Source organism: Sciurus carolinensis, chromosome 18 (genome assembly GCF_902686445.1).
Source record: "Sciurus carolinensis chromosome 18, mSciCar1.2, whole genome shotgun sequence".
NCBI lineage: Eukaryota > Metazoa > Chordata > Mammalia > Rodentia > Sciuridae > Sciurus > Sciurus carolinensis.
Window position 1 is genome coordinate 40014048 of NC_062230.1, and position 9857 is coordinate 40023904.

Below are 9857 nucleotides of genomic sequence, written 5' to 3' on the forward strand. Positions count from 1 at the left end.
TGTCCACTGCAACAGAAGAGCCTGGAAATGTCAGTCCAAAATAAAGCTGGTTATGTTTGTTCTGTGAAGCTGCCTATCGCCACCAGCAGGTCAGCTCTCCCAAGCAAGTTCCAAGCCAGGGTGCCTTAACATGTCCTCTGTAAACCCACAGCTTTCCCAGCATTCCTTCACTTTCCCCTCTTCTGAGTGTTACACAAGAGGATGAGTAGGCACACATTTACATTAACACAGGAAAAGCCTATTCCCTTTGCTTCCCACCACGATGAGTCTCTCAGGGTTGTACTCAGGACATTTCTAAAATCTCCATCACTCAGATGCAAGTTAAATTTCCCTAAAATGGTGAAAATCCTACCATTACAAAGCTGTCAACCATGCTCCTAGAAAAAGCAAATTCAAGGTTTCAAAATGGTGAACATGCATCTCTCCAGTCGCACAAATGAAACAAACTTACCTCTTCAAATTTCTTAGTTTTTGCAACTTCACAGATCTGCCCTATCACCCGGATGCGATTGTTGAGGCCACATTCAACACTCAGTTCCTTGAGAGAACAAAGAAAGAAGAGGGGCCAGCACTCAAAGGACCTTCTTAACTGCCAATCACAAACCATCCTATGCAATTTCTGGCCTGAAGATCTGTTGCAGATCTTTATGAAATCAGGACCTGCTGAAGGGCTTATTACTCTACCTTAGTGGATCAACAATGGGCAACTTTGTTTTTCATAAGTGCAAAGTTTTTATGGAGCTAAAACTAACACAAAATACATCACTGTAACAATTTTAAACTATGCAACTCCAGCCTCGATACATTCTCAATGCTTATAACCATCTCCACTAATTCCAGAACATTTCCATCATCCCACAAGGAAAGTACATACCAATATTTTCCTCTCCTTACCTCTGGTGAGCAGTAAACTACTGTCTCTACACATTTACCTTCTGGACATTTTATATGATGGGACTCACATATCCTGGGAACCTCTGTGACTAGCTTCTTTCATTTAGTATGTTTTCAAAATTCATTCATGTTGTAGCATGTCAGTGTTTCATTATTTCTACTGCTGGATTACACACTACTGTCTGGATGTACGTTTTTATTTACATGCTTTATGAGTTAATGAGCATTTTTTAGTATTTCTGAGTGAGAAACTTTACAAGTACAAAAATTCATTTACTTTTGAGCAAAAATGGTGCCAGGCATATATAAGGATGGGGATGTGGGTGTAGTTCAGCAGTAGAGGGCACGTTTAGCATTTGCTAGACACTGGACTCAAACTCCAAGACACACAAACACAAAGAAAATAAGAACCTACTTTTCCCAGGAACTCACAAATTAGCAGTTAATCCCTGGCTATATCCCTAACTACCTATGAATGAGGAGGTGAAGTCAGGCCATATTAAGTAAGTTGGGTTTTCTTACATCAACATCCAAATTCTTACACAAGCATTCTAAAGCAGGTTACCAAGATCCAGACTAAGCATCCTGAGGAAGGACATATACATATGACTTCTGAGAACTAGGGACAGTGACCCTGTGCAGAAGGTCACCGGCAACCCATCTCCTACAGAACATAGTGAAGGGCCACCCAGCCTTCCTTGCACTTCCTACTCGGAGGGCAAAGACAGGCAGCTCGCTCACTCACTCTCAGGATTTCCGCTGTGATGATAAACTCCGTCTGTTTGCCTTCTGCGGATCTAGGATTTGGCCGTGGTGTTCCCAGTCCCAACAGAATCTTGAACTTTTCCTTCAAGCCTGAATCTTTGCTTGCCGGCTTGGCCATGGTGGGCAGGGGCGCACGAGATGACTCCTCTGCAGAAGAAACAGACATTGGAGACACCTGACAACAGACAGCTCCGCCCACCTGCCCTGCTGCTGACCTCCAGTCGCCCAGACCCTAGGTCTCTTTGGCATAACCTTTCTCTCCACAGCCCCTGGGGACAACTCAACCACAGCCCTGCTGACCCGGTCACAAATAAGCTCGGGAGATTCAGGTTTGGTCTAGCGAGTCGCCCGGGTGCAGGGGGCGGGGGCAGCTGCCGCGGCATCCAGGGAGTCCTGACGCTTGCCAACCCCCGACTCCCGGCGCGGAGGGAGAGCTGTGGCGGGGACATCAGAAGCGGAGACCCGCTCGCACCGCCATGACTTAAAGCCAAGGAGCGCCTGGAGCGCCGCGGCCAGGCTGCGCCGGGCGCGGCACAGGCCCGGGCACTGCGGGGCCCGCCTCCCGCCGCGGACCGGCCACACCGCGGGCGGGGAAGGAGTCGGGCGCCACGAGCTTCTTACCCCGCGCGCCTCTCGCTCGCGGGACCGCCCGCGGCGGACAAGGTGCACACCCCCGGCCCCCCGAGCCGCCGCCGGAAGCGCGACCTGTACTTCCGGGGGCGTGGCAACGCCGCGGGTCTGCGCGGGGCTTGCCGGGAGCCGTAGTTCCGGGCGCGCGCTGAGCACAAAACGGGGCCGCGGAGGCCGCCGGGAAGGGTAGTCCGAAGGGCCCGGCATGAGTGTGGGGTTGAGGATGGTGACCCGCAGCCGGAGCCGCACTCCGCGAGCCGGGCCACGCGCGGGTGGGGAGGAGCCCGCGTCAATCCCGAGCCAAGAAGTGGCGGCAGGTAGCGCCGCGCTCGGCCGCGCCGCGGGAGGAGAAGGGGAGCAAGGGGGCCAGGGCTGCAGGCGGGACCCGCTCCCAGAACACCGCCAAGCCTGCAGGCGCAAACCCCACGTGCGGCCCTGAGTCTCCATCTTAGCCCTTGTCCAGAGGCTGGGGTCGGCGGTACTGGGTTCTGGGCGCATCCGCCCCCGCCCGACCTGGTCCCGAACTGGAAAGTTCCGGTCCCACCGGCCTGCTGCCCCTGCACGCTCCACTTGCACCAGACTGACCGTAGGGCACAGCGGACCTGTGCTCTGAGCTACTTCCTTTCAACCAGGCTTGGTGCCAAGAACACACCTAGCCAGAAGTCTTCTACTCCAAGTGAACGGTGACTCAGAGAAAACAGGAAAGGGCATGGCATTGTATTTGTCCTGTAGCTGTTAAGGACCTACTGTGTGCCAAGCAGGGGACTCAGCGAGACTAACAGGCCCCTGCACTTCTCCCGCTGGGACTTCTGCAGAATTGGCCTGAGTAGGATTCCCACAGGCAACAGGGTAGTCCAGGCAGAGATCCTTTAGGATAGAGACATGGCAGGGGAAACTGGTGCTGTGGGAGCAGGCAGGTTATGATGCTTTCAGGGTTGGTGGAGATTTGAGCCAGGAGAATTTGGACTTCAGCATGAATGCAAAGGAGTTCTAAAAGGGAGTGACACTGTCCAATTTCAGCATTAGAAAACTCTCTTGGCTGTAGCTTAGAAAACATAGTTGGAGTCTGGGGATGTAGCTCAGTGGTAGAGAGCATCCCTGTAATGCACAAGACACTGGGTTCCATCCCCAATGCCACAAAGAAAAAAAAAAAAAAAAAAAGATGACGACATACTGGGGTTATCATGGTAGAAGATGTTCCTAGTCTTGCTGTGCTAATTGTGTGCACTGTCAAGCTGTGGTACCCTGCCTGCAGAGGGCAGAGCACCCTCACTTTGGTAGATGAGAAGGGAGGAGGGAGTCAGCAGATAGGCAGCTCCCTTAAGGTACCCTCACCTGTGGCCCCTGCATGGGACTGAGTGACACCTTTTGCAGAAGGAAGAAAAAGCCACAGGCCTGTGAAGTATCGGCAGAAGCCACAGAGGCTGCATGTGGCCTATGAGGCCTTGGATGGTGTGAAAGGTGAGGAGGCTGAGCCCCTCAAGTTTCCTGCCTGGGAGCCCCAGGGATGGCAGCAGCAGCTAGCCAACATCCGCACCATGAGAAGCAAGAAGGATGCTCCTGTGGACCAGCTGGGGGCTGAGCACTGCTATGATCCCAATGCTCCTCCAAAGGTAGGCAGGGGACCCATCTGCTCAGGTGTCTCCCTTCTCTCTCTCACTTTTCTATTTTTTAATTTTTTTCAAGTTGTCAATGGACCTTTATTTAATTTATTTATATGTGGTGCCAAGAATTGAACCCAGTGTCTCACACATGCTAGGCAAGCGCTTTACCACTGATCTACAACCCTAGTCTCTACTCCCCTCTCTTCTAAACAAAGAAGATGCTTGCTTCATCTCACATTTCTGGCAGGGGACAGCCTGAGACCTGACAGTTCTTAGCTGTTACCCTCCCCTAGAGGCAGCTCCCTGGGTAATGTACTAACTGGTAAGAGCATTGGGTAGCATCCCCTTTTTCATTGTGGCCACTCAGCTGGTCAGAGATACCTATGGCTTAGGGCCTTGTGCTCTACTTTCTGCTGGGCACAGTGCTGATTCCCAGGGGTGTCTGGTGATGTGAAGGAGAGAGTTCTCTATACTTCACTGGCCTAGTACCTGGGGCCTAACCCAACCCGCGTTCTCATCCCTGCTCTACTGCCTGGGGACTCAGGGACTTAATCTTGTCTGATCTTGTCTGCCTAACTATAAAATGAATAGTATTGCCCTCAGCAAAGCAATAAAAATAATAATCCTAGTTAGTTGTTGTTGAGTAGTGACCACCCAATACAATTCCCAGTACTTTGATAATTTATTTGATTTTCACACTGATTCTGCGAGGCAGATAGTTATTCTCCCTGTGCTATAGGTAAGAAGACAGGCACCACATACACCCTGTAATAAGTAAAGGTGGGTAGAGGGCTTGGTAGGGCCTGGCCCCCCAGGGCTGCTCCCATGACCTTCCACTAACCGGTCCTTGTCATTGCACAAGCAGGTGCGGAGGTACCAAGTGCTGTTGTCGTTGATGCTCTCCAGCCAAACCAAAGACCAGGTGACTGCAGGTGCCATGCAGCGACTGCGGGCCCGGGGCCTGACAGTGGACCGCATCCTGCAGATGGACGATGGCACATTGGGCGAGCTCATCTACCCTGTGGGCTTCTGGAGGGTGAGCCCAGCCTATGGTGAAGGGGGCCTGATGGCACTGACCACAAGAGCCCCTCATGCCATAGACTTGCTGGGATAGGGGGCTGTACCGTGGGGCTGGTGCCTTGTCCCTGGAGTTCCTTGGCCTTTCCTGTTTGCCCCTGCTTCCTTCCTCCACCTCCCCACCAGCTGCCTGCCCTGCCCTTCCTCGCCTTCCCCTTTGTTTACTCTAAGTCTCCCTGGAGTGAATCAACCCCCTCTCCAGAGCCCCAGAGAGGCTGCTCCCCCACCACACAGAACACTGGATGGTGGGTGGGTGGATCTGTTGAAAGTGGCTCAGTGGGTGGAGCTGCTTCCCCTTGGCACTGGCGTGGGCTGCAGTCTGTCAGACAGGTTTTAAATAGTCCTCTCTACTTAGGATGGGAACCACCCAGCTGGCCCAGCAGCTGGTGGGGGAGCCCTGGGCTCCAGCTCTCCTTCCTGAAGGCCCAGGTGCTACCAAGCCCTGCTCCTGGGAATAACTGGTCTACTCCTCCTGGCCTGGCCTCTCAGGGGAATGCCAAGGCAGAGGGAGCAAAACTGGACCACACATATATGTCATTGGCCTATGTGGGTGGGAGGTAGGGGCTAGGACGGCCTTGGCCTGCCTGCTGCTGCCCTTGGCTCCTTTCCCACCTGTAGGTGGGGAACAGGTGCCTCTACCTGGGTCCTGGGCAGGTGACAGGCAGTTCTGGGCACTTGTGTGTTTCCCCAGGCCAGCTGCATACTCCCTCAGGGCTGATCCTCCCTGCCATCTTTCAGAACAAAGTAAAGTTCATCAAGCAGACCAGCGCCATCCTGCAGCAGCACTATGATGGAGACATCCCAGCCACTGTGGCCGAGCTGGTAGCACTGCCAGGCGTTGGGCCGAAGATGGCACACTTGGCTATGGCTGTGGCCTGGGGCACCATATCGGGCATAGGTGAGTGGCACGAGCCACAGGGAGGGAGGGCCCAGCTCTAGGTTGGCTAGCTGCTGTTGAGCTCCCCACATCAGTCCACATAAGCCCCAGTCTCCTCATCTAGGACCAAGCCCAGAGGGTCAGAAAAGGTTTGCAGCGCTAAGCCAGCCAGCCCCACCCAGAAATGGATGTGGATGGAAGGAGGTCACGTTTGCTGAGCACCTACTGTGTGCTGGACTCTGTAAGGGGCCTTGGAGCTAGACACAGGCCTGTGGCACATGCTGGGGACAGTGGATAAGTGAGGCCTCACCTGGGATGGAAGTACTGCTGTGGAACCTGACCTGGGCTGAGGCTCTGGGAGGACGTCAGCTGAGAGCTTGGGTGAGGCAGGATCAGCCAGGCCAAGAGAAGGAAGCACATTCCGGACAGAAGGAACAGTGTCTGCAAAGCTGTGAGGTGGGAGGTCTGGGGAAGGCAATGGGGCTGTTTCCTAGAATTGGGGGTGGACTTGGGGGTGCCATTCCTGGTCTTTTTCCCAGGTGTTGCCTCCTGGCACTGGAGGTCCCTCTGTGTAGCTAGGTGAAGACACCTAGCACCACCACCCCAGACCAGCTTTCTTCTATTTTTGGTACCGGGGATTGCCGATGCTGGCTTTGAACTTGTGATCCTCCTGCCTCAGGCTCCCGAGCCCCTCAGATTATAGGTGTGCATCACCACATCCAGCATGGGCTGCTTTCTTGAAGCTTTGTCCGGGGAGTTGGGGCTCCTACAGCAGCAGGGCCCAACCAGCCTAGAAACCAGGGTTTGACCCCATCCTCTGGATACCCCTGGATAGGGCTTCTCTGGAACGCCTGTCCAGCCCAGAGGAGTATCCTCTGGCAGGTATCTGAGCCGCTAGTGCCTCCCAGCACTTCCTGGAGAGTAAGAGGGCAGCTAGGAGCCCAGGGCTTTGGTTGGGAGCTAGTGACCACCTGGTGAGGCTAGAGATCAGCAACCCCTGGAAGAACCAGGCCTGGGCAGGAGTGTGGTAAAACCACCCCCCTAGCCCCACCTCCCAGTGCCACTGCAACCTCTCAGCAGACACTTGAGCTTATCTGGGTACTGTCCTCAGCTGCCCGTGTCCCAGGAGTAGTACATTGTAGTTGGGCACTTACGTGGGGGAAGGGCCTCTGCCCATGGCTCAGATGGGGACTGCTTTTGAGCAGCAGACAACAGTCAGGAGTATTAAAATGCTACCCTCTCCGGTTTCCTGCAGGGAGACCCCTGGCCTACCTTTTTGGGGAGGCAGTTATAAAGCCAGAGTCAACCAAACTTAGTGGTCCTCACCTGTGATCCCAGCTACTCGAGAGACTGAGTGGGAGGATTGCAAGTTCAAGGCCAACCTGAGCAACTTAGACGCTGTCTTGAAATTTGAAAAGGCGGGACCCAGGTGCAGTGATGCACACCTGTAATCCCAATAACTTGGGAGGCTGAGGGGAGAGAATCATAATTTCAAGTCAGCCTGGTCACCTTAGCAAGATCCTAACAAAATAAAAAGAGCTGGGGATGTAGCTCAGTGGTAGTGCACCCCTAGGTTCAATTCCCAGCACCGCAAAAAGTGAAATAATTTTAAAATGAAAATCCAGAGCCATGGGGTCCAGGAGCAGGTCCCAGCTGTGCCTCTCCCACCTGAGCAGTCTTGGGTCAAGTACTTGGCCTCTCCGAGCTTTGACTCAAAGCTGGTGAAGCAGTAACTCTCAGTAATCACACAGAGTTACTGGAGTACTGGAGTCTCACATGTGATGTCCTAAGGGGCATGATCACCTCTGTGTTACAGAGGAGGAAACCCCAGGATGGGAATCCTTAGACTTCATGCTGTGCCTGCCCTCCAGGCAGGTAGCAGCAAGACAAGGGAGCTGGTGCAGGGATTGGCTTTCACTGGCAAAGTCTTGGAGAAGCAGGGCCATGGCTACTGCTGCCAGATAGCTGGGTGGAGGCCTGGAGCCTGAGCTGAGCCCCTGCAGTGGCCAGCTGACAGGAGCAGGGTCTGAAGCCCAGGAGAACTGCAGCTGCAGTTGGCCAGGCTGCCCTCCCTCTTCTATCCCTGACAGCTGTAGTGGCAGTGGCCTCAGGCCAGCCTACGAGGCCAAGCCGCTGCAACGCAGCCTGGTGCCTGCAGCCAGTGCTTGGACAGGGAGATAAGGCAGAGAAGCAGGGCAAGCCCTTCCTGGGCCAGCCCTCAGTCCTGGGGAGGCTGCAAGCTAAGAGTGCACACAGTTTTCGTTTGTTTGTTTCTTTGTCTTGTTTTGTGTGCTAGGACCTCCTGCACACTAAGCATGCCTCTACTGCTGACCTGTACCCCCAGAGAGCGCACACTTTGGAGTAAGAACCCTGCCCAGCCTCAGCTTCTTCCTTATAAAGACTGACTCCGCTGAGGCTGGTAGATCATTTGATGCAGGGTCTGAGCTCTAGCAAGTGCTGAACCCACTATCTGTTACCATGTTGGGGGGATACAGGGCCCAGAGCAGACACTGCCCTACCTCCCCAACTATACCAGGGTTGGTGAGAATGGGTCAGCCCAAAGCAGAGAACCCCCAGGCACTCCCAGTGATGGGAGGGATGCCTGAAGCGGTTGCCCGCACCCCTTCAGAGGACTCCAAGCCCAGCAGCTGAGATATAGCAGCTGCTCTCAGACCTGCAGCCAGGGTCCTGCAGTTCCCACCTCTGTTTGGAGGCCTGGGGACTCAGCCACAGGATGAGTGTGGGGAGGGACAAGAGCACAGTCTGTCTGGCAGAGTGTGACCCTCTTCACCCCGCCCCATTTCCAAGTAGCAGTGGATACACATGTGCACAGAATTGCCAACCGACTGAGGTGGACCCAGAGGCCAACCAAGTCCCCAGAGGAGACCCGAGCTGCCCTGGAAGAGTGGCTGCCCAGGTAAGGCAGGGTGGGGGTCCCTGGAGGCAGGGCCTTCCTTTTCTCCCTCCTTGCTAACCCAGCTCCTATCCCCACAGGGAACTGTGGAGCGAGATCAATGGGCTGTTGGTGGGTTTTGGCCAGCAGACTTGTCTGCCTGTCCACCCTCACTGCCAGACCTGCCTCAACCAGGCTTTGTGCCCCACTGCCCAGGGCCTCTGAGGGTTGTGGGGCTGTGTTGCTTTGGCTCCTGTGAAGTGCCTTTGCTTAGGAGTTTGGGGTATAACCTGTGTAATAAAGTGTGGAGGTATTCACAGTCACGGTCTGGCTGCCTTCTGTCCCTGAGGTATGAGAGCAGGCCAGGGATACGTGTGCGTGAGGGCACACACACACGTGTCTGAAGCAGGACTGCTTAGGAGGCCATGCTGTGTACTTGGGGAGTGCCAGGAGAGTAGCATACACAAACCCAGGAGGGAGGAAATAGTAAGTGCCAGCTGCAGCCAGCTGCTGGGATGCAGCTAGGGAAGCTTCTTTGTGGCCTGCACATTCCTTCACCTGCAGGCTACAGTCCTCTCCACTCAGACTCCACCTGCTCCTCAAAGAAGTGCTCCCTGAGAGCTTCTGCTAGGTGCCCACCCCCCATGTATACAGAGCCACCTGCCTGAGCCACCAGAGACCCAGGCTTAGGAGCCACAGGGCCCAAGGTTTGACCTGTGTGTACCTGCTGGAGGTGGAGGGACCTGTGCCAGGCAAAGGGGAACTCATGGGATGGATGTCACAGGCCTGGATGTCCTCACAGGGGAGGTGAAGGGAATCTGTGCCTTGCCAGATGGGAGGCCATGGGCCTAGAATGTGCCACAGGTGTAAAACAGGACAGGTCTTAGAGGTGTGGAGGCCCCAAGTGGGATCAGGAGCTGAGAGCAGCAGCCCTGATTGCAGCCCCCACCTCTGGGTCCCCTAGTATGGGCCTCACTCCTCCACCCGTCAACCAGAGACTCAGGAAAGACACAGGGTTGAGGCAAGGCCTGTTTATTCTGAGTGCGCACGTGCGCTATGGCTTACAAGGCAGACAGCCGGGCCGGTCAGTTGGTTCAGGGGTCCAGGGCACCAAGGA

At 54.7% G+C, this 9857-nt stretch overlaps 2 protein-coding genes across 12 annotated transcripts in view; one reads left to right on the forward strand and one right to left on the reverse strand.

Annotated features, from left to right (window-relative positions):
* The window catches only part of Tsc2 (TSC complex subunit 2), a 34311-nt gene extending 31931 nt beyond the window's left edge, over window positions 1–2380 (reverse strand). For 6 of the 10 annotated variants that reach the window (XM_047533073.1, XM_047533075.1, XM_047533074.1 and 3 more), the window contains exons 1-3: window positions 1960–1979; window positions 1640–1806; window positions 452–538 (exon numbers count right to left, since the gene is read on the reverse strand). In XM_047533073.1, the coding sequence (XP_047389029.1) occupies window positions 452–538; window positions 1640–1777 (225 nt within the window). In that variant the 5' untranslated portion in view covers window positions 1778–1806; window positions 1960–1979. Of the gene's footprint in view, window positions 1–451; window positions 539–1639; window positions 1807–1959; window positions 2181–2280 lie in introns of those variants that run through there. The other 4 variants (XM_047533069.1, XM_047533067.1, XR_007106068.1 and 1 more) reach the window with 3 other exon arrangements.
* A 72-nt stretch (window positions 2381–2452) lies between these two features.
* On the forward strand, window positions 2453–9052 carry Nthl1 (nth like DNA glycosylase 1). Of its 2 annotated transcripts, none has more exons than XM_047533078.1 (6): window positions 2453–2606; window positions 3664–3902; window positions 4759–4929; window positions 5709–5868; window positions 8659–8764; window positions 8842–9052. In XM_047533078.1, exons 1-6 carry the CDS (start codon window positions 2495–2497, stop codon window positions 8963–8965), a joined length of 912 nt encoding a protein of 303 aa, XP_047389034.1. In that variant the 5' UTR covers window positions 2453–2494; the 3' UTR covers window positions 8966–9052. The 2 variants fall into 2 exon arrangements, with proteins under 2 accessions (XP_047389034.1, XP_047389035.1); XM_047533079.1 differs by lacking the exon at window positions 2453–2606 and adding an exon at window positions 2616–2972.
* Window positions 9053–9857: the final 805 nt, after the last annotated feature.

Coding starts and splice junctions, on each gene's coding strand:
- Nthl1 (XM_047533078.1), top strand. CDS start 2,495: ATGAGTGTGGGGTTGAGGATGGTGACCCGCAGCCGGAGCCGCACTCCG. Junction 3,903..4,758: donor ATCCCAATGCTCCTCCAAAG/GTAGGCAGGGGA, acceptor TTGCACAAGCAG/GTGCGGAGGTACCAAGTGCT. Junction 8,765..8,841: donor CTGGAAGAGTGGCTGCCCAG/GTAAGGCAGGGT, acceptor CTATCCCCACAG/GGAACTGTGGAGCGAGATCA.